General features: G+C 37.9%; 3 protein-coding genes across 3 annotated transcripts; 1 reads left to right on the top strand and 2 right to left on the bottom strand.

Annotated features, from left to right (window-relative positions):
- Positions 1–458: 458 nt before the first annotated feature.
- On the bottom strand, positions 459–7,600 carry si:ch211-256m1.8 (uncharacterized). Its single transcript, XM_052541951.1, has 4 exons — positions 7,504–7,600; positions 5,636–6,083; positions 5,100–5,498; positions 459–4,835 (listed from the first exon to the last, which is right to left on the bottom strand). The coding sequence occupies exons 2-4, from the start codon at positions 6,080–6,082 to the stop codon at positions 957–959; spliced, it is 4,725 nt and encodes a 1,574-aa protein (XP_052397911.1). The 5' UTR covers position 6,083; positions 7,504–7,600; the 3' UTR covers positions 459–956.
- A 1,766-nt stretch (positions 7,601–9,366) lies between these two features.
- On the top strand, positions 9,367–17,010 carry LOC127945835 (mitochondrial dynamics protein MID51-like). Its single transcript, XM_052541930.1, has 6 exons — positions 9,367–9,453; positions 10,214–10,512; positions 11,538–11,699; positions 12,078–12,258; positions 13,454–13,731; positions 14,502–17,010. The coding sequence occupies exons 3-6, from the start codon at positions 11,553–11,555 to the stop codon at positions 15,318–15,320; spliced, it is 1,425 nt and encodes a 474-aa protein (XP_052397890.1). The 5' UTR covers positions 9,367–9,453; positions 10,214–10,512; positions 11,538–11,552; the 3' UTR covers positions 15,321–17,010.
- Positions 17,011–17,257: 247 nt separating this feature from the next.
- Positions 17,258–23,374, bottom strand: LOC127945842 (cathepsin D). Its single transcript, XM_052541938.1, has 9 exons — positions 23,157–23,374; positions 21,010–21,199; positions 20,804–20,927; positions 20,606–20,724; positions 19,915–20,114; positions 19,304–19,426; positions 19,005–19,149; positions 18,721–18,819; positions 17,258–17,960 (listed from the first exon to the last, which is right to left on the bottom strand). Exons 1-9 carry the CDS (start codon positions 23,222–23,224, stop codon positions 17,799–17,801), a joined length of 1,230 nt encoding a protein of 409 aa, XP_052397898.1. The 5' UTR covers positions 23,225–23,374; the 3' UTR covers positions 17,258–17,798.
- Positions 23,375–24,444: the final 1,070 nt, after the last annotated feature.

The following is a 24,444-nucleotide window of genomic DNA, read 5'->3' as shown; positions in this document are numbered from 1 at the left end:
TCGCAGTTAAACTGTGCCATATGCCAATATCTTACCTGGAAGTAGAAACGATTGTTTTGTTTGTTATACTGCCCTATGTGACTTGTTCGAATTGGAGAAAGAGGCACTGTTTTCTTTATCTGAGTGTTGTTATCAGTTTGTGAGACTTCTTTCAGTAGCTTGTCACAAGGTATGCAATTTTGTGGGAGTGAGTGTTGGTCATGAGAATAAAATTACATAGTGAATAATGACGGTTTTAGCAAAGCTCTGGTCCTGTTTTTGCCAAATAGTTATTGCCACAGAAGGGCATAGCTGTTGCCCTTTGATCTTGATCATTATCTGTTTAGTGGTTTTCATTCTGTTATGGTGTTAGCATAATTATCCAACTACATTATACATGACAATAATTGATATCACATGTTTGGAATGACAAGCTTGAGCTTAGTGTTTAATGATAAAACAATTAAAATACATCAAGGGAGATTTATTTGAATTTTATTATTATACTTTGAAATAGCGTTATAAAAGAGTCTTACAATACATTTTATTATAAATCAGCAAGCTGGTTTGTAATGCATTCATATAATATTTTAAGAAAGTGTTAAATAAAACAAGGAAAGAGAAAAAGATCCAAAGATAGATTTAAACAATTTCAGCATTTCTATAAATCAACCTGTCAACCAAGCCAAGCTCAAAACATAAAAAATTCTGTTGTCAGAAAATTAAATATGTAACAATCTGAAATGTTGTGTAGTTATAGAATAACTTGTATTTCAAAATTCCATATCATTATTATCTTGTGCTATAGAAAAACATTTTGACATGACTTAACTTGAGAGTATGTTTGGCATTGATTCCTTGCGTTATATGTAAAATTATAATCCTACACCTGTCAGTATAATTACTGAGTATCCTGTGTTTGTAAAAAGCTCTTGCACTTGCATAAGATACAGCACTTGGGGCCTAATATATACCACTTAAGGCATGAACTTTTTGGCTTTCATTCTGGGTATGATTTGCATGTCCCTGACATCTTTGTGCTGTAGAAGCCAGCATAGATATCTCTCTGTGCCCATACCCCATCCACTTGTAAGAAGAGGGATGACTTGGCGCATGTTGATGTACCATTTGTATGAGTCCTCTGGAACAGCATGGTGCTGTAAGGCCTCTCGTACCATTTCAGGTGTAGAATGACGTTCCCCAAGTCCGATTGTCTCCCCTAACCCTAAAAGGAGGTCAGCTGCCTTGGCTTTGCTCCTGTCTGAACCTTCAGTGTATGCTTGGTAGAAGGGCACTCCAAGATGGTCCATTTCTGTCAGCCAAACAGCACCTCCATAATGTTCAATTAGAACTTTTTCTCCCTTTCGAGTTAGCTTTCTTCCAAACTGTGGTTGTCCCTCCTGAACCCATTCAAGGCAATCAGAGGAAGGCATAATGTGAATGGCTTGATCCAAGGTTACTCTTGGAAGGGGTTTTTCTAAGTTCTTCAGTAGTTCTTTGGCATGAGATAGTGTACCAGCTGTGTTTAAGATAATGTCGGAATGTTCCTTTAGCATTGCCTGGGTCAAATGGGCAACATAACCTTCAGCTATACTAATGGCTATATTCATGTCACCCAAGAGCTCACATTCCACATGGTAGAACTGGTTTAGATGTGTAGCATCAGGATCTTCCCCTCTGAAACTGGGGGACACATAGTAAGTCCCGGGAAGACCATCGTGAAACCTCATAAAGTACTCTAAAACAAACTGCATAGAGTCCGCTAGATATACATCTTGGCCCAGCATGTTGACAAACACAGGCTCAGAATCTGACCCCAGACCCATTGGAGAAGAGATTGTATCAGTTGTGATAGGTGTCAGTGCATAAGCATACTTGCATTTGTTGTTGAAGTACTCTACCGTGCTATGAAACAGGGTGTTTTGGATTTGAAAGAGACTGCGATACCATTTACTCTTAATGGCTGATGCAGCATGAGTCTGGGGGTCTTTCCAGGACTGAGGGGCAGTAGTCTTTGTAATCTTGGTGTGCATCTCTGTAAGGTCCTCTTTGTTAGCTGGGGGCCCATCAACTGATGTTACATATCCTGCATAAGTTGGGCAGAACTGAGAAGCAACAGTTGGAGGTTTTAGGTCATTAGGTTGAGGTACTAATGGAATCAGTTTGGCATGGGCATAATCAAATTCAAAGCCTTCAAATATGAGTGCTACACCGTGGGCATTCATTCCTTCTTGCAAAAGATGAGCAACCTTTCGTATTGCCACAATTAGGGCTGTAGTGTCACTCTCATTCAGACGGAAAATATCACTGGTAAGAGGTTTTCTTGGCACTAGAACTGTAAAGCCTGGTGTATTTGGAAAAGGAGTAAGGAAGGCCACATGTTCATTGTCTTCCCAGACACGCCACTGTTGCTCTTCACCACGAATAATGCGTGGGAAAAGGCCACCATCAGAGGGATCCCCATGGAAGTCGAAGCAGGAAGGGGCATTGGGTGTTGGGAGTTGAGAGCGAATCTTTGCCTGCACCTGGTCGAGATGTATATCTTCACATCGTGGACCACATTTGGAGCTACAGTATCCAGGATCATAAGGATTGAACTCCATTTCCTCAGCTAGATGAGGCTTCCAGTTTGGTTCTAGGCCATGGAGAGGCAAGACTTTCATGTAGGCTGGCTTGTCGAATTCTGGCATGGACACAAGTGCACAGCGGTGCACACCAAGTTTCTCGCAAAGGAGATTGGCAACAGTCCTTGCCCCCTGCATCATTGCTACATAGTCAGGCAACACTAACTGAAAGATGCTTCTAGGTCCATTAATGGTTTTTCGGGTGAGAATGGTGGCTCCTGGTGTCCAAGGATTGGGCTGTAGGTGAGCTACCAATTCATTAGTCTCCCAAATCACATTTGAAAACCCCCTTATAGGTCTCAAAGCTTCAGCTCGAGGAATGCCATTGACCATTGAACCAACAAACATAACCCCAGCATTGGTTTCAATAACGGTTTCACCATGATGGTCTACAGCAATAATTCCTGCACACTTTTCCTCTAGATCATTATGGATAACTTCCCGACAAGCCTGTCTGAGACTGTAACCTTTGAGGTTGTATAAGCTGGCTACTTTGTGAGCAACTGACTGGCGTAAGAATGCATCACCATCACCAGAGCATGCCACAGCAAGTTTCTCATCAGCATATACTCCTGCCCCCACTATAGCAGTATCACCGACTCTGCCTTTCCACTTGCCAACTAAACCTCCGGTAGATGTGGCTGCTGCTAACTTGCCCCACTTATCCAACGCAATTGCACCTACAGTTTGAGGATGGTTATTCTTGTCATTACCTGACTTCATAAGCAACTCCTTATATCTTATGTCAGTGTCAAAATACTCTGATTTCAGTATTGTGTCTTTCTCTCCAAGACTGTCTAGAAACTCTTCTGCACCTTCTCCAATTAGTAATGAGTGCAAACTCTTTTCCATAACACACCGGGCTGCTTTTATTGGGTTTTTCACTTTTCGCAGGCAAGCCACAGATCCAGAGTTATTTCCATGCCCATCCACAATGGTGGCTTCCATTTCATGCTCCCCATCTCTGTTATATACTGATCCTTTGCCAGCATTAAACAAGAAACAATCCTCCAATGCAACTACAATTCTTTGTACTGCATCCAGACTACTACCTCCATGAAAAAGCACTTGTGCTCCAAGAGTTAGAGCTGTTTGAAGAGCAAATTCGATGGTCCCAATCACCTTTTGATTCAACATAATTTCCTCTCCTGCCCCGCCATGAATCACTAAAGTGAAATCTGTCTTCCTGATTTTGTTGTGTCCTTTCTGCTCTACAGCTTTGACTGCATCATCCACTGAAGATCCATTTACTAGTTTTTCTTCATTATCTTGCAGGAGACATTCAGTGGCTCCCATCTGCCCAGCAATGGCATACCTTAGTGCCAGAAGCATTACTAGTTCTAGATTGAGCTCAAGTCTTTCTTTGAGATTTCCCAGAATGTTGGTGAAAGTACCCTTCCCATTCAGCACTAGACGTACTTTGTCCTTCCTTCCTAGATATGTGACTGCCAGTTGGTCTGTAGCATACACATTACCTACAGCACACTCAACTCCCTCCATCAGATCTGATCCAGTCAAGTAAATTGAAGGGCATCCAAAAGGGTCAAGAAACTTTTTGAGTGGGTTATCTTGAGACATAGATCTGCGCAAGGCTGCCAGATGAGGCCCCACGCCAAGGCCAAGTTTTGTTGCTTTAATTAGGTTTTTGTGCTCTAAAAAGGCAAGGTGAAAGAGCCTGAAAAGCTCATTTGTGTACCGGGGAACCTTGTCTGGGCCAATGCAGGTCACTAGTGCTGTAACAAGCTGGTGAGATCTCACAGTTGTGGAGTATGTGGGATCACAGCGGCCATGTTTGAAGTGACGCATGTGAGTAGGTGTCACCATGATAAGTCTAGTAGCTGCATCCCCAAGTGTCTGCCTCAAGGATAGCTGCAAAGTAAAATTAATCCATGCATCATACAAACCTCTGTGGCCCCTTAATGTGGTGAACACATCTGGGTAAGATGAAACTTCAAAAGTCATGACAGACTGGCTGGCTTGTAGAAGGCTAGAAAGAGACTGATTTGGCATGGTTATGCCTTCCGGTGGCATCTTCAGAGGTTTAGGATGAAGGGAACCAGCATTTGAGGGTGGAGCTAAACCATTGGTTTGGTTGTTTATCATTTCTATGTTTTTTGATTCTGAGAGCTGCCACAGACGTTCAACGATAAGTCCAGCTACCATTCCATCCAGGGCACTATGCTCGAACAACATACCTGCTTGGCCATCTTTAAAAACCACCAAGTTCACCACCTGTTGATGGAGATGGTAAATAGTTATATCATTCTGCCATTCATATCTAAACATTACAGACAGTTGAGTTAATAATATTTATTAATCCAAAGTAATTAATATTACTTGTTTATTTGAAAAAAGTTTAAAAAGCTTTTAAGTTTGATACAATTCTTAAATTCTGAATCTTGCCAAACGTTGATTAGCATGGGAACTTAAGCTTCCTACTACACAGTACTAATTATAAAGCTCTCATTTTAAACTCCCTAATTAGTTTTTACATACCTTATCGTAGTATCGCAAGGATCTGCCATTTTTCTCTCCTAGCCGGACAGCATTGAGTATATTTGCAAGATCAGCTGGTGCTGGGTTGTCGTCCAAGGAAACAGCCAAAATTGCACTCTCCATCATTTCAAGCGAAACTGCTGCTTCTCCCCCTGCATTTAAAATATCCATTCTCACAGAATGCCAGACTTGGCGATGAAGAGAAGACAGACCACAAATAGTAGATGGGTCTTGTTCGGGGGATGCTCCTGGGTGACTCATTGCATGCATCAGTTGGGCATAGATGTCATTGAGAGGTAAAGGAGAAAGAGATTCCCCTGGACTTGGTTGCCATAAAATTTGAATCGGAAATATACCCCCTCGACAGGTCAATATGGCGTGAAGGCTGTCTGGGTATGTCTGGAACATTAAGGCCAAGAAAATATGTCATTAAAATTGAGTCAGAATTTAAAAAAAAAAAAATACTTTGCTAAAGAATCTTACAATAGTGAAAACTGGAACTTAGATGTATAAAAATAATGGAGCCAAAACTTCACCTTTAGCTCATCCTGAATCTTGCCTGGTAGGCGACTAGCCGCAAAAACCTGTGACTGTTGTGTTCGCTCAGTTGGTACATCCCCTTCTACCAGCCATGGTTCACTGTACAGCTTAGCAACTGCCCACAGCAGGGCCGTAGCCCGCTCTGTCTGTGCAAACTCCCCCTTTAGCTTAGAGGAGGGCAGGACAGAAGGAATAGCAGTGGAATTGGGCAGAGGATCGTAGCAGGAGAGCAGCCGCTTTTTGAATTCCTCAGTCACCCAGTTCTCATGTCCAGAGATGTGTTTCTTCAGCTGTTCTTGGACTTCCTGGAGTGCATCTTTCTGCTGAAGAAGGGCAGTTTTGTAGTATTTATATTGGTCAGGATTTAAAGTGAGTTGAAGCACCCGACTAGCCTCCTGGAGCGTAACATCCAGTTCTGGAATAGGATAATCAGGTTGCTCCATCCTGTAGAGTAGAGGATGAAACATAAAACTTTAGGCCACATGCTACAGTTGTTTCATGTGATTTAAATTTAAGTCCATGTTTGAATGATTACACCCGGTGCATTCTCAGACTTTTTTTTTTGTCATGTGTAATTCAATCATTTCATTAGATGACTTAATAAAGTGGCTTATTTCCAGCACAAAGTCTCAGTGTGGCTTGGAAATGTAGTTTGACTCTACACGCATGTTTAAAAGGATGAACGTTTTTAATGTACACAATGATTTGACAACCTTTACACATTCCAAAGGTCCACATACTCAAAATGACTTTTTGACCATGTGGCCATAATGAGTATAGTATGCTGTTTGTATAGCCCGTCGTCATGGGAATATGTCTCGTGCTGCATGTCCCTAGTTGTATAATTTGATTTTGCCTGATTTAATCACGCCATGCCTCTTTTTGTAACTCTTGTAATGCTGTCTTTCTTTTTCCATTTATGCTCCCTGGTGACATGGAAGTTCATTGTTGGTAGCCTTGATCATGTGATGCATTGATTGTTACTGAATTAATTCACCTTAATTAGGAGCAACACCCAAGTAAGTACGATTACAAGTAAATTAATTATTGTTAGACAAATTTGCCTTAGCATAGCTCCTTATTCAGTAAAGCATAACACAATATTCTTATATAATAATAATAAATGCCTGCAAAATATTACATTGGCCTGCTTAAAACAGTTTAAACCACCCTAAACCACGCTATGCAACAAACCTAAATCTTGTTTGGTTTTAGTTATATTTTCTAGCAAAGAGATTAATACATATTACATAAAGATCTGACATTGTAATGCATGAATTAAAATTTTCAGTATTTATCTTTTTTTTTCACAAATGAAGTCAGCATATATTTGTATAAACTTTTGAATTGTATGTATTTTGTTTATTTTGTTTCATGTTTTGTGGCTTTACGACATTTCATAAATTATCAGTTATCAGTTATCAGTGCATTATAATGTAATGAAATGTAAAAGCAGCTATATTTTTAGGACAATTTACATAAATAAAATAGTAAATCCATAATCATCTGACCATAAGAGGTCAAATCAATTAGCTTCCAACTACCATTAATTTATTGATTTAAAACACAATTGGCTATATCTGTTTGGATTTTGAAATGTTCAGAATTAATAATTTTATTAAAAATTTTAATTTAGTACTGCAAACCAATGCACATAGCTAGTGGGTTAAAGTTGGGTTTACTTCAGTTAAAACTTTTATTTTATTTTTTATTACTTGATTTTAATCCCATGCAATTTACTCATGAATGCAAAATGTGATTTCTTCAACTTTTGTACAATTATTTAAGGTTTGTCAACAAACATGTGCTTCAATGTCAGAGCAGAAATATGAAGTAAAAAGCAATATAGAAACATTCAACTCACCTCAGGACAGTAAATACCTCCAAAGTTTATGTCGACTTGTCAATGCGATGAGAGCTAGCATGCAACAAGCTTTTGTTGCAGTGAACAAGCAAGAAGAGGGCTGTAATCTGAACCTAGTGATTCCAATTAAGCAATTTAATTTCCTATTTCCCAATGGACGTGGACAGTATAACAGGCAAACAGACTTTACTTTTCTGTATAAGCAATAAAAGAGTCTAAGCTCAGTCTCATTTACAGTTTCTACAACTGTACACCATTTTTGATACTACAGTTTTATTCTGAACATTAACTCCTGCAGAAGCTACTTATTAGAGAGCAAAGTCTTTCTATAAACTGAATTTTGTAGATTGTCTGTGTGCAAACTGCATTTGATCCTTACCAGTATGCTGTGATAATGTGTTTAATTATGGCTTATTCTCTCATATAGAAACAGTGTTTTTATAAATCTAATGACCTACAATCATCATGTTCTTCCTGCATTCACCTTCTTCCTTCATTCAGAAAGACCTTGAAGTTAAATTAGTTTAGTATTGCTTTATAACCTCATTCATCAGTTTTAGGATATCATAGTATGACAGTAATATAATCTGGACATTTGAGTTATTTGTGCTCACTGTAATCTGGTTTCCTGTAAAGAACACTTAAACTAAAAAAGTTTTTTTGTATCAAACTACAAGACATGGTGGAAGAAGGGTGGGGAGTTCAGACATGGAAACCTAAAAAAAAATGTCATGTGATGTACTGTGCGGAGATGATTTTTTTTAGTGTGTGAGTGTCTTCTAGCCGAACAAAGAACGTATTGAACAAGTTATGCCTCACGTGAGGAAGGTGCTTTTTGCTATCAGACATCCAAATTATGAACAGTGTTTAACTGTGACTTATTCAGACTAACAATATGTCTTCATCATGCATATAACTTGAAAAATTTTATGTTTATTGCTTCTTGTCAAAAAGTTATTGATTGGGTTTCTGGGTGTTTCTTCAATTTATTGTCAGTTTTGCCACTGTGGATCAGTAGACAGTAAACTTACTTTCAAATCTATCTATCTATCTATCTGTCTGTCTGTCTGTCTGTCTGTCTGTCTATCTATCTATCTATCTATCTATCTATCTATCTACCTACCTACCTACCTACCTACCTACCTACCTACCTACCTATCTATCTATCTATCTATCTATCTATCTATCTATCTATCTATCTATCTATCTATCTATATATATATATTTATATATATATATGTCTATCTATCTATCTATCAATTTATCTATCTATCTATCTATCTATCTATCTATCTATCTATCTATCTACCTATCTACCTATCTATCTATCTATCTATCTATCTATCTATCTATCTATCTATCTATCTATCTATCTATCTATCAGTGTCGAGAATAACAACAAAAACATCAAATGAACATAAATTTTTTACAAATGTAATAATAAAATAAATACTAGGATAAAATGTGCTTTATGGGACAGTTACAAACATTTGAAAAGCTTTAGAATTTAACGTTTAGAATTTAAATTTAAAGAATTTAAAGTAATTTTTAGAATTATTGCTTTTATAAGCTTCTTGTTTAATGATCTCACATTTTCAAAATATATCCTGACAGTAGTGTTACAAAATGAATATTAGGGTTCCTTCTGAGTTATTTTTTGTCTAATGAAAATAAAAATTGGCTAAAATAATAAAAGAACGAATCATGTTTTTTTGCTTTTCAGGAAAAATATGGGTTTGGGAAACAAAATCAAATGTCACAAAGTTCTAAATGGAACGTTTGTTTAATCTGAGCCACAGCCCTGGCCACAAACTTGTTCCAATAATCCCGGAAGTTACTTTCTAGTCACTTACCAATCTTCTTCCGGAGCGGCATTTGTCGACCCCGCACTGAAGACTGATCTCTCTCCACCCTTGACAAGATAAACATTCATCTCTGTCTATTTCAAACGTGAGTTCAAGTGTTTTATCGGCTTCGAATACGAGTTTAAGAAGTACATGAGACCTCCGAGGAGGAGTTTATCGGCATATATACAGAGTTAAAGAAGGTCACTGGAGCAGAGGCTAGCTAACGGTAGCATGCAAATAACCGCCGCTCTGTTTATAAACGTCTCATTTTCATACACATTCACTTGAATTGATTCCTGTAGATCGTGCGATTAACCTAACAACCTGTATATTTGGTTATTTTTTTATTTTTACCTGATAATCCCAAATATTAGGTGTGGAACAGGCTAGAAATCTATCGCAGTGGTTACTCCTGTTTTGTTTGTTCAGATATCAAGTCAGGTGTTTTTAAACATATATATTTAATAAATTCCTAGTGTTATTTTTGTTTTGTTTGTTTGTTTTTTGATCTCAAATGTTTTCTCCTTTTTTTCTTTATTGCAAAAAAAAAAAAAACTACAGACATACAAAAAACAGGGAAGCGAGACATAAGTACACTGCCACAATCATAAAATAAAAACAGCCATTCTGGATTTGTATCTCAAATGATGCATGTTTAATGCATGTGTGTGTTTTGAAAAGACACACGTGGACTATCCTTGTTTGAAGAAGAGCACTGAATTTGTGGTGATCTGAATACTGTTTGTTTGGGTGTGTCAGCTGTTTATTGAATCTGACAGCAGTAACCACATCGCTTTGTTGTGGTCAGTGAGCTGTTGTCATCTATTGTAGGGTGGTGTTAAAGCGTCCAGTTTCTTTTGCAGGTGCGTGTGAGACGTCAGTCTCTGGCCGCTCTGAGCTCTCCCTGATGGGCGGCTGGTCCCGCAGTGCTGTGCTGCAGCTGTACCGAGCACTGCTCCGTGCAGGCCAACACCTACAGTACACCGACCGAGATTACTACCGGCGCACAGTGACCCGAGAGTTCAGACGCTGTCAGACCCTCAGCGCCCCAGCAGAGAGGGAGGACGCACTGAAGAGAGGCCAGTTCTTCCTCAGCAGCGGGCTGGGCGGGTTGGTGTAGAAGAAGCGGTCCATCAGTAACAGACAGTCTGACCGCTAGCCGGTAAGAAGGGATTTCTGCATCAGTAACACTGTAGGAAGTACGCATTTGCTGGGTGTTTTTATCAGTAGCTAAAACTTTTTTAAGCTATAATAAAATATATTATTAGTATTGTTCTTATTATTATATACAAATTAAAACTTGAAATTTGAAATAATCCCATGACACCCATATAAATTAAATTGAAAAACTAAAATTACTAACTAGAAATGAATGGAAACTAAACATTAATACAAATTTTAATAATTATAAAAATGAGAATTGTGTAAAAGTTAAAATGAAAACAAAAAAATATAAAAATAACAATAAATGCTAATTCGAAATATGAATTAAAACTATAATAGTGTATTAAAACTACTAAAATAACTGGTCTGTAAATAGCTCAATGCTAAGAATTTTCACTTTCCCTACCCAAAAAACCCCCCCAAAAAACAAGAATAGTTACTGTTTTTGTTATAAACTATTTAATCTTACATTTATAATACGTTTTTTTTGATGACACCAGAATTTTAGATGCCAGTGTCATACCAAGATTAAATCTTATTAAAGCTCAAATTAAAAGTCATTCAGTCAAGAGATTTTCTCTGTCTTTTGTTGTTTGATTAGCATTAATGACACAGACAGCAGTAGGTCTATTAGCCTGCTGCCACTTTAACCCTTTAAGACCGAACAGGTATACTGTGTGTTGACACACACTTGATTTTCTCCCAGCTGTTTAAGGGGAAACGGTCAAATAAATGTAACCTTTTTAATATGTTTTAATATATTTAACATTTTCAAAACAGTCTTTCCCTTGGGCGGTTGTTTTATCGAGCCCTGCCATACCTGTTTCTCTCTGTCAAAAAAGTTTTACCAATAACAACACAAGCCATTGCTGACATAACTAGACCGTGTCATGTGACATTGATTCATGTGATGTCATCACTTAGTGAACTGCAAATAAGCTCTGCATATTGCACAGCTTGCAGCTGATGAGAAAATCAATTTCTAGTCTTTTCTTTAACCTTTACTTTCTTGCTCTGTCTCAGGGAGGGAAAAGATAGATGGCAGGAGTGAACGGGGATCGGAAGGGAAAGAAAGATGACAGTGGGCTTGGCACAGCGATCGACTTTGTGCTCTCTAATGCAAAGCTGGTGCTGGGAGTCGGAGGAGCAGCCATGCTCGGGATCGCCACACTGGCGGTCAAAAGAGTGAGTACAGGAACAAGTAATGCTCTTCGATCCTGTGGGTATATTAAAGGGGTCGTGTCATAAGCAATAGCTTTTCCAGTGATCTTGAAAACTATACATGTAACTTCCAGTCATTCTGAAAGAGCTTTTATTGAAACGGATGGAAGTCAACCTTTTTTTATATCCTATGGAAGAGGCTTGCACAAGTTGTGTAGTTTTTTTTTTTCCACATGTAAAGGTGTGTTTTAGTTTACCTCTTACAAGTGTACCTCATGAGAAGAAGAAAAGATCCTATTAAGTACATACATGCATAAAAGTACATACTTTGTTATCAGTACCGTAGATATTATTCATTATTATTAATATTATTAGTGTATAATTGAGTCTGCTTTGTCTCAGATGTACGATCGAACACTCAGTGCTCCATCCAGTCCCACTAAAGCCAACCCATCGGAGCGAAGAAGCTGGGAGGAACCAAGCTGGCTGGGGTCGTCACCACGGACGCTGAACCATGACATGAAACAGAACGTCAGCCGCTCTCTACAGACGCTTCCCACCTCCTCCAGCTCCTTCAAGCCAGGTAATGAATCTCTGGTGCCTTGCATGCTTAACATCCTGTGCTTTTGTATGCAACAGCCTTGAGAAAATGTGTGCTTTTCAACTGTTTGTTTGTTTTAGGTTTGTTCTATTGGTCGACCGATATATCTCCAATGCCGATATATCGGCCGATATTTGGCATTTTTCAAATACAAATGTATATAATTTAAACAAATCTTTGAATTACTAATGAACATTTAATTTCACAAACCCTGTTGGATCTCAAACCCGGTCGGTCCGTGTGAATTGAATGCTTTAAACTTTAAACTCGTGATTTCAAATTATGCTGCGTTTTATGCATTTGCCAACTGTCATATTCATGTAATTTTTACTGTGTGCTGTATGTAATATGAGTGTTAAAAAATATGACTCCCAATGCAAAAAAACTTGAGACCAAACGCAGAATACTGAGTGCCCGGTTGGTTACAGTGTTAACTTTTTTATATATATAATAATTTTATTAAATATTTATTTATTTGTGAAAAATACTGTCATCTAAAGTATAAGTATGTTTCTTTTAGATATTTTTTTTGATCCACTGTCAAATTATTTAAAAATTCTTAAATATTAATAATAATAATTGAAAAAAAAAATATATTGACACCTGCTTTCCAAGATATCGGCATCGGCTGTTAAAAAACACATTGGTCGAACACTAGTTTGTTCCATGTTATTGAACTGTTTTTTTTTTTATAGATTTCAGGAAATTTATTTATTTTTGTATCTGTTTATTTTTTAATTTTCATTCATAATTTGTAATTTTAATCAACTTTTTTTTATTTATCTTATCCTGAGCCATCATGGACATGGTTTTTCATGGTTTATCTCATCCTAACTTGTATGCTTATTGTTTACCAGGCTTGTACGTATTGGACTGTCTGCTTTACTTGCTCTGTGGGTATTTAAACCCTTCTTTAACTAAAACACTGTTTCTGTAGACCCTTCTTTTGTTGTATAGGCATTAGGGATATGTATGATAATTTTTGACTAGCTGTTGTCTTGTCTGAATTACTAGTCGATGTGAAGTAAGATTGAAGATTGTCTTGCTTTAGGCTGTGTGTTGTGGTTAAGTAGAATTGTTGTACCAGGTTTTGAACTTTGTAAGGTGTCTAACTGTTTAAGTATGCTAAATTGATGTCATATGTCTATTCGTGTTTTCTTCTGCTTTTTTTGTTTAGATTCTTTACATCGTGTCATGGGCCGTGGTGGTAAGGCTGGTAAGGCCTGGCCGCCTGGTAAGGCTGAACTCCAGAAGGCACGGATGCGCCTCTCACTGCAGGAACACCTCTGGGCCTTCTTTCATGAAAGAGTGGCGATCCCCTCGGAGGAGCAGGCCGCCGCTCGCAGGGCCGCGTTGGATATCTGTGCGGAGCTTCGAGTCTTTCTCCATGCCAAACTACCTGATATGCCTCTACGAGAAATGTACCTGAGCGGAAGTCTATATGATGACCTTCAGGTGAGAACAAGGGTGATCAGTTCTGAGTGTTTTAATTCTGTCAAATAATTACTAAGAATATAGGAAAAACATGGCCTTTAATTCAAGTGCTATTAAAGGTTGGTAAAGTCTCTTCTGCTCACAAAAGCTGCATTTATTTAATCAAAAATACAATAAAAACTGTAATATTGTGAAATATTATTACAATATAATGCGTGCTTGCTGAATTAAAGTATTCATTTCCAATTTTTGAATGATCTTAATAGAGTCTGACCAATATATTGTTTTGCCGATATGAGCTTGTTGCCGATATATCGGTATCTGTGAATATGCCGGAATAAACTTCAACGGAATAAAGTTGAATGAAATTGAATTAAAGTTTAATAAACTTCAGCTTTACTGTTCAGTGCACAGATGTCAGACTCATTTTGGATAGTAAAGTTTATTGTTAAATTTTTATTGTTAAATTGTTAGATGCCTTGACTCCATCACATATCTCTGTCACATCATTGTAAGTGTTTGATCACATTTGAGTGATCATTGTAAAAAATGTTTATGTATATGTAATATTCTGTTTATGTATACTGTATTCTATATACAGTACCAGTCAAATGTTTGGACACATGAATGGGGAAAGTGTCCAAACTTTTGACTGGTACTTTACTATAATATAAGAATACCTTTTTATTTTTTACTCCCTAATATCGTTATCGGTATCAGCCCCAAAAGATCATATCGGTCGGGCTTTAGTTTTTAATTCACCCCTCACTCTTCATTTTTCACATTTTTAGGTGGTGACTGCTGACCACGCCCAGCTAATGGTACCCATGATCCTTGAGAAGAATCTCTGGTCATTCGTTCCTGGTGAGGACACCATCATGAATGTTCCTGGCTTCTGGCTGGTTCGTCGGGAAAACCTTGAGTACTTCCCGCGTGGAAGCAGCTACTGGGACCGCTGCATGGTGGGTGGCTACCTTTCCCCAAAGAGCGTCCTAGAAGTCTTCGAGAAGCTTGTCGCAGGCTCCATCAACTGGCCCGCCATCGGTAGTGTTTTAGATTATGTCATCCGACCTGTGGTCCCGTCAGAAACGCTTGCACTAGAAGTCCAGTATGAAACAGACCGTCGCCTTTATGTGGACTTCCTCCCATTGCTTGTTATGGAGGACGGCGTCTCGCTGATCGCCAAACCGCATCGATTGGCCGCTGAACGGCATGAGAACCTGTGGCGGCAGAGTTTTCACGTGGCGCAAACAGCAAAGTTGCGTGCACTCGATCAGGAAGACTCCGGATGTCGTTGCGCATGTCTTAAAGTCGTTAAAGCTGTGTGTAAACTGAATCCAGCACTGGCACGATTAAACGCAAGCCAGCTCAGTAATGCAATTCTCCTCCTGTGTGAACAGGAGAGCGATTGGACTCAGGAAGCTCTCGCCAATCGTTTCATGCAGCTTCTTCGTGCGCTAGTGGGACACCTAGAGGCTGGGAGGCTACCCTGCATCCTTAACCTCAAAGTCGATCTGTTCTGTGAGCTAACGCCACAGGAAATAGATGAACTGGGATACACACTCTACTGTGCATTGTCCGACCCAGAGAGCCTTTTGAGAACTGTTTAGCAAACACGCATTCACATATGCTACTACCTTTGAGTTGAGTTGATACACATACATGTCTTGTTCTCAGTAGAGCAGTAACCTCATTGTTTTTTACACATTCATATGTGTGTCAGTCATACCATCATCAGTTATTTTCAGCTACTACAACCTCATCTGTTGGTCATATTTGATGTGGCTTATCTTCATTTCAGTGTTTTTGATTGTCCTAATTCACAGTGAAGTGTAATGTTGATTGTATATTTATCTAGTGGAGAATCAGATTCTGGCTTCAGTGATATTTTATTATTAATTCAAGCACCATCATCTCTTCTGTGTTTGCCGTTACCCAAAATGCCATTAGTTTCTATGACGGTAATTTGATACTTTACATCTGATCTATGAAATTCATGGTTTATGTTCCACAGTTATTTGTTATGTGGAACATTGTTCAGTATTTTCTCCAATTTGTTCTTGGATTCATCAAAAAGCTGTCATCAGAGTGAATTTTGAGAAATATATATATATGACATGGGGAGGTGTTTTAGATTAATCAGATGGCAGATTTTTTCAAAATTATCTTTCATTTACTAATAGCGTTGCAAAGTGGTGATACATTTCCGGAAACTTTCCAAAAATCCCTGCAATATTCGAAAAAGTCCTGGAGAGTTTCCAACATTATCTGGAAATTTTCCACCTTTTTGCAACCCTAGACTAAATTTCCAGCGATTTTTTTTTTTCATAAACGTATTTCCATCTTTCTTGTCGGTTTGTGCCATATATGCAAATTACTTATTATACAAAGAGTGTAACTGTGGTATTATGTTATGATTTTTTTTAGTTGATAATGTAGCATACATGCTTATTTTCAGTTACGTTATCGGAGTTATCTTTCAAAAGTCGCTCATAGAAATGTTGAAGAGATATGATGTTATTTAAATGGTTGACACGGGTTATTACCACACTGCTGAAACCAGATGAAGATAAAAACCTGAATTAATAATCAAAACACATATTTAAAATGGCTATACAAAGAGTAGATGGGATTTTTATTATATTAAAGCTGCCTAATAAACCAAGGAAACCCTTGCAGACCTCCTTAAATCTTTAGAATAGTTTAAAAACACTCTCCGTTCAATGTTTTGAGGCTGTGAGTTATATGGAAATATGGTATTGTACACCGAAACCTGTAATAAAACAGACTTCATAGAGACATTTTAGTATTTTTGTATTGATTGTACAAATGTAACAACAACAAAAAAAATCAGTGTGAAAGTATTTATGTATATCTTGTTATGATCATACTTTGTGCTTGGAGAGTGACGTTTGTTCAAACAAAATATACAATAGGCTACGTCTCGGATAAGAAATGCCAAAACTCGCAGGAGATCGTGTTTATGTTTCAAAGCATTTATTTTGCTTGTGTAACCAGAACACCTGTGTCTCCCTGTGTGATGTAGCAGAAACACATTTACCTAGCGAATGATATGAAAGGGCAGCACCGAATCCAAAAGTAGACCTGCTAGTGGAGTTCAGCTTGGCCTAGTACTTTGCATGTGATGCTTGTGTACTTGTGTCTTCATTTCCTGGTGATTTGTATTTTTATTAAACAGCACTTTGTATCATTTGTTCTGTTAGAGTGTTTCGTGCCTCGGTCTCTGGGCTGCAATACTGAGCAAAGGATGAATATAAAGTCGACTGGAGTGAAACCGTATTACAGTGTTATTGTGAATTATTTGCGCAAATCCAATAGCTGACATAGGTCACATGGGATTCATCAAATACCAAAAAAGTAAAAGTGGAAACCACCATCGGTCAAGCAGTTTAGTTCAGAGCCATTAATGGGCATGGCCTCTTTATGACGTTTCCCTGTGCATCTAGAAAACAACTTCCTTGAAAAGTTTACCAAGTAAATTAAACTCCAGACAGTGTGTCTACAGAACACAGACCAAACACGCAACTACAAACAACACTTTATTTAACTTCAGGTTTGGAAGAACCTTTGCTGCAATTTTGAGTTATGAAAGCTTGAGTGATGATTAAACCATAAAGATGTCAAGTAGTCTTTATCAGCTTTACGTTTCAGGATAAATCCATAAATTCACACCAATATTATCAAAATGGTTTACACACACATACAAAAGTCAACTGACAAAAGAACACTAAAACACATAAGAGGGCCACAAATACAGCGTGCTATTCTTCTACAGGCAATTTAATCAATCTTTGTAAAGGTTTCTACAAAAACAATAGGTTAATTATAAAATAAAAAGCATACTTTGACTTAATCGATAGAATCAGTGCAAAATAAAAACAAGCGAGTGTTCTAGAGCTCTTTTTCAGGCATTGAGTTTCATACTTGGAAAAACATCCCATCAGTCAGAAATGTGTTGAATTTCTTATGTTGCATATTTCAAATGGCAAGAGATTTAACAACTTCAAGCAGTGCTTTCTGTATTGCTAATGGTCCAGTAAAATACAATAATGCGATTTTCTCTCTTTTCATTTAGCGGGAGCAAAGCCCACGCGGTCTGCCTCCCTGTCAAACACCGTGTAGTAACGGCCGATGAACACATCTCCCAGAATCCACAGCGGCCCGGCGGGGGGCGGGATATCCATAGCCATAAAGCCAGACAGACAAACACTCACACCCATGTGAGTCACCTGAGAAAAGAGAGAAGCGAGTTAAACTGATGTGAAGTATTCAATTATTCAATGCGGTATCCAGTTCCAAAGAAGTTTTATTGACTGTCCTGAGATTTGATTAGATCCCAAACATAAAAGCAACAGAAATGGTTTGATTTTGATTGGAATTATTTTGATTTTCAGTGTACAAGAAAAAGAAAATCATCCTATGCAACGTCGTCCGTGATGTTATTAAAGAAATAGTTAACAAAAACATGAAGATTTGCTGAACGTTTACCCTCAAGCCATCCAGGACATGCTTGTTTCTTTATCAGATAAGATTTAGAGGAATCTAACATTAAAACACTTGTTCACAAATGGATCCTCTGCAGTGAATGGGTGCCGTCGGAATGAGAGTCCAAACAACTCAAAATTGGTATTTGGCACCAATTCATTGCAGAGGATCCCATTTTTTCTTTTTTTTTAAGCATACTTTTATTTGCTGGTGAACTATTGTTTAAAAATAATTGGAGTCATATATGAAAGTGAAGAAAACATATCCCAAACCCATTACACAATATAAAATGTTAAATTCTATTCAAAAAAATCACATACCATGCATAAAAACTGAGCAACTGACTAATTCAAAATGACGTCTTCACATACCAAAAATCCATCTTTTAGCCACCATTTTAACCATAATTTTTCACATCAAAGACTGGTTAGTTAAGTTCATCTATAATGTCCCTTTCCAATCCATTTCCAAACCCCACCAGATTCTGTAAAGAGAGCGACGCACCTTCAAAACATAGTCCTTTCCAGTTAAGTTAAACATCTTCCCTCCCAGGCTGAAGGAAACAACAGGAAGTGATGGAATCCTCTTACAATCAATCCAGTACTGAAAAGGAGGAAAAACATCCAAATATTCACATTACCACTCACTTTATGCTGGTAATAAAATGGCGATGAACGTGTCAACAAATCGAAATTGAAGTGGACCAATTAAATAAATGAAAATAAATAAAACTATCAATAAAGAATAAATGATAAATGGTTCAATGAATATGTTTTGATGCTCCTCACCTCTCCCATCAGCAGTGGAACGGCTCCGATGGCCTTCTGCAGGGCCCGCACCTCTTGAACCGGCCCCGTGATCATTGATGTCCCCGTGTCAACAATTGCCTGGCATCCGTTTTTGCAGAGGGTAAGAGTGCCACCCACCTGAACTCTGTTGTGAAATTACCAATATATGCAATAAGTCATCAGTACAAATATGATTTGTCGCAGTTTCTAACCATCATAAAAACTCAAATCAAAAACAAAGTATATCGGCCTAAATGCCACAGCCTTGGCTGTTGAAGCATGGGTGTTATATCACATACTCATCCATCTTTATCTGCCAGTAGGCTTTTCGTGTGACGTTGACGTAATGCAGATCACCGTCAAAATACTTCTGGTCCAAGCCTCCCAGCATCAGCTCACCTCCAACCGCACCTGCAGGGTCCCTGCACACAACATTTAGTGATGAGATGTAGCATGTTCATTAGACAGCAGTGATGAACGTCACTACAACACAGGTGAAGTGTCTTATATAGACATTGGGTCCCCAAAATGTAAGCAAAGCCTAACCCACATATACACTTCATTTGAGCCATGAATCATTCAATTACAGACAGAACAATCAACTATAGTGTGATCAATTAGATTAGCTGTGCGGAAAGCGAGAAGAGGGTGGCGCCGCTATGCAAGCAGTAATCAGAGTCATGCATTACCATTTAATACAAGAATAAATACAATTCTCTCATGCTGGAGGTCACGCATTCTCCATTATGAAAGCGAAGAGGAGAAGAAAATAGAGGATAACCCCAGACACAATGTCATTTCCCAATTCCTTTCCAGACTCTCCTGTGTCAATATTAAAGGTCTTCCAATTGGATAAATAATCTGAAATACCAGTCAAATGTACGTTGAACTGAGCAGAAGAGAGGCTTACCGGTTTATATAGAACGAGAAGATATTCTGGGGCAGGATTTTGGCAGCCATGGCCGTGTCAAACACCGGCGTAATCTTATCTACAGAAATGGCGGGGTATGCCATGCCCAGGATGCCATCAAAACGTGCCACCGCGAACACAATCCCAGGCTGTTTGACCGCCTCTGCAAACTGCTGCTTTGGCACCTTCAGCCCGGCCAACTACAGACAGAAACAAATGTGTGCGTGCATGCCAATAGTGTGTTCATCATTAACTAAAACTATTTGAATACAATAATTATGCCTTGCAAATAGCTGGAGAAAAACTGGGCATCACACACTAAATGACTGAGGATCACACACTTCCAATCTGATCTGAACACAAGCTCAAGCATCCAAAATTGCTTGAGAAATGTAAACACTATGTGCCCAACCCCCCTCCCCAAAAAAACAGTGAATGTCAGTGTTAACTGGGTGGAGTCACAATCTAAAGCTAAAATAAATGAATAAACAAATCAGAGTCTGTGGCCATCATATACTACATGATCTTCTGTGAAATCTGACAACTCTGACTGCCAGAAATCATGCAGAATGGCTCTGAACTTTAGCTATTATCTATGACTCTTCCTTGACTTTGAATCAGGAAGAAAATCTAGCAAAAAAAAAAAAGTGTATTAAAGTACTCATGACCGGTTCCTGAAGTCTTTACTCACAGTGACTGCATCCTGACTGATGAAGCCAGAGAGACTCCCGGTGCCGTATCGGATCGAGAACTCGGTGCCATTCTGAACATAAGTGCTTGATTTCTTAGAGTTGTAACGACGGTGCAACCCTGAGAGACAGCCGGAGTAACAAAGTTACTAAAGAAAAAAGAAATCCATACCACTTCAACAACCCAAAGCGTCACTCACAGCATGCAAAGTCCAGGTAGGAACAATGAATCGAAGGAACCCAGAGGTTGGATGATCCCGTGTCAAACAGCACAGTGAAGTCCTGAGGAGGGGTGCCAATACTGATCACTCCAAAATACTGAGCCTGAAATGAGAGAAAGAGAAAGGACAGTCAGAATTCCTATACTCCTCATGCATAATCAGTAACTGATGCCACATTCTCTTACATCCATGAAGTTGGTGAGTTTCTCTACAGGTGGGGGCAGTTTTGTTGGTGATGGTGAATGTGTTGTTGTGGCTGATGATGAAAGTTTGACTTCGGAGGCTTTCTGTCTGGCCATGGATTTGATCTCGTCAATAGTCCTCCCATTCTCCGCCAGCATGCGGCGCACAGTGCGCATCTTGTACAGAGGGATTCTAGGGATACAACAGCAATGCAACACCTGAGCGAGTGCACCTGTGTGTCGCACGTATAACTGTGGCCATCATAAAATGACACCGATGTTCAAACAAGACAGTCGTAACCATCCGAATTAAAACTCTTGAAATATTTCAGTTTGTGTGCTGTGAATTTAGAATATATGAAAGTTTGCTTTTTTTTTTTTATTAAATTACAAAAAAATCCAATCTCTACTCAAAACTAGCCCAATTTTGTTCAGGGGGTAATATAATTTGATAAAATTTGCAATATTGCAGTTATTTGGGTCGTTATTAAACCCATGGACATGGAAAATAACCCTTGACAAGAGTGTTAAAGTAGCCCAGTTCCATGGTAAAACCACAGACTTGGAAACAGTGACTGTGTGTGTGTGAGGGGGCAGCCATGTTGCCAGATCCAGTTATTATGTGCGTCTTTGGACTGGTCTTTTCTGCTTAATTTGACACTTTAGAAAGTCAATAGAGCGGTAAGTTTCAATTTAGGGTTAGCATTATCTTTATATTATCTATTATCTAGAACAAGTGTGTTACGTCTATAAGCTATTTCATATTGTAGTTAAATTTTCACAAAGTCATGCCAACAACATCATTCATAAGATCACTAGGCAAAGTTATCATCTTATAACAATGCTTATTAATGAAAACTAGAACAGTAATATGCCTATGTATTGTTGAATGAATAATAAACAGCTGATAAAGTGATCTACCCCTACCCTGCAGTAATGGTGCGATGTGATATAATTTAACAATACTCATTCCTCCAAAACAGAGAAAACATCTTTAATTCACACACATCTACATATCTGTCTCTTTTAAGGTGTTTAGTGTATATAATGAGTTGTATGTGGGGTTATTATAGGACAATTCTTAACCCCACTCAGACCTCACTAATGTTCAAACCCTGCGGCCATGGTTGCAATTACACATTACATTTTGCATGGCACCTAACATTTGCTGCAGCAGTTTTTTTCTGCTATGAAAGAAGAGATATCACCAACTACAGTACACTGAAAGTACATTGTCTTGTGCGTTTTGCCCTTATTCACCCAAACTTTTCAACAAGGCTACTTGAATGCGAGTTCATAAGCAATGAGGCCGAAAAACAGCTCATCCAGAGCAAGGTGGCTTTGATTTTTTTAATGTCACTTAAAAAAAAAATCATCACTATTCTCCTGTTTTCTTATCTTATATAATTGTAAAAATTAAATTAACAAAATTAGTAAAATAAATAAATAAAACACACCCACCCACACGAAATAACATTTAGTTATCAGTACTGAAGATACCTTTTTTGCAATTTTAAAGTTGAGTTTTATTTTGGTTTTAGAAAATAAACGTGATTGTGTCCTCACAAATCAACTCTTTCTGTTTTTTTCACTGGTATGTCTCTTTCACTAGTGCATCTTTGAGCCTACATTATGAGTAAAATACTTCAGTACTGTTAAAATAAAGTAGGCCTTACGCTTTAGACTTTTACTCAAGTTGTAGTGCAGTAATTTTCATTGTAAGGTACCTGTATGCATGAATGTCAGCTCCTTTTATTATGAATAAGCGTTTAAATGTTTCTCCTCTGTCGTTTTTATTTTAGATGCAAGCTTACACAATGTTGCAACCCAACCACAGCAGTTCACACATATAACTAACTAACTGAACTGCAACCCTAGAACTTCCTGATCCACACCAGTTGATGCTATATTAAACTTTTATACAATACAGCACTTCAAAAGCAGCACTGTTTATTGCAACATGGCTAGTATTATTTAATATAATGCACCGGACTGTTTGAAGACTCTTGAAATATACAAATATTGAAGGTAAATGTACAAAGTCATAATGGGGCTGTTGAAGTTTTTTATAAACAAAAATGTTTCATAATTTAAATTTGTTCGAATAAAACGCGCTTATAAATCGATAATAAGATAACTGATGCATTTACCTGATTATTGCTTGACTGTCCGCAATGAACATCCCAATTAAAAACACGAACAGGTGAAAGCGATTCATTCTCTGCTCTTTAAAAAGAAACAATTGGTTTCACTTCTGATCTTAAAACAAAATTTAGAATTGCAGAAGCAATTCTCAAGTGTTATTTCCTCCGCAACCCTTTGTGCGCAACTTATCTATCCACAAGTGTCTCTCGGACAGCTTCGTGCAAGCTCGGGGGTTTCCGTTCTTCTTCAACCTGATTGGCTAGCAGCACTGATGTTCCACAACGATTGGCTAAAGAACATATCGATCAAGTTGAATTTCACACCCCCGCTTCCTCAACAGCCTACTGATGAAATGTGGTGTTTCTGGTTCGTTGTTTGTTTTAGTGAATTTTAAATGTGCCTTTTAAAAAGCATCGCATCACGGCTTCCAAACGAACATAGTAAGTTAGTTACCTACAACCAACAATAAATAAATAGTAATGTAAATAATTATAAAGAAATATTCTTCCTCTTTTCTGATCCGTTTGAAACTGTTGAGGAAATAGGAAGTGGAGTAATGTTAACCAGCAAAACCCGAACTTCTCCAAGTATGCAGATTACATAATACAAATTATACTTTTGACGTCACATTATAAACTACATTTTGCTTTTGTATTAAAAGTCGACTTCAAGCTTGATTTAGCATGGATAATATGGCCCCTGCTGGTAGATGGAAAAACTGCACCATGCTACAGACGGCAAGCATCCATCTCATGACTGTCAAATCAAGATTAGCCATGAATTCTAATGAATAAAAAAAAAATGTTGTCAGAGTTTGGGGGGGTAATCATCATTGGCTGTTCGAAAGAAAAACAGGTAACTTTAAAGTTTTTACTTACAAATGAAGAGAAAGTAAAGGAGCAAATCATATTGGGGGAAGAAAAAAATATATTAACTCCAAAAAATGCGTCTGTCTTCATTTCAGGCTGCAAAGCAACAAAAATTTTATTTTAAAGAGGTTCTTTTCAATACCCACTGTAAATAGACATGCGAAGGTTTTTTTTTTTTTTTTACACATGAAAGATAGGTCTACTGCATCTAAAAATAAGCAAACAACTAAGTATTTGTTAAATATGACTGTGTAAAACTTTGTATCATCTTGTTAGTATACCTTTAGATATAAATGTTCAAATGTTTTCATACTGTTAAGCATGTGTCATTTCAAATAAATATTTTATTTAAAAACTGTTTTGAATTTACTTTCAAACCTTAACATTTCAATATCAGTATTGCTTTAAAACCATAAATGTGTAA

This window comes from Carassius gibelio, chromosome A3, assembly GCF_023724105.1.
Source record: "Carassius gibelio isolate Cgi1373 ecotype wild population from Czech Republic chromosome A3, carGib1.2-hapl.c, whole genome shotgun sequence".
Classification (NCBI taxonomy): Eukaryota; Metazoa; Chordata; class Actinopteri; order Cypriniformes; family Cyprinidae; genus Carassius; species Carassius gibelio.
Note: the sequence above shows the minus strand (reverse complement) of the source record. Positions and strands in the feature narration are given on the sequence as shown.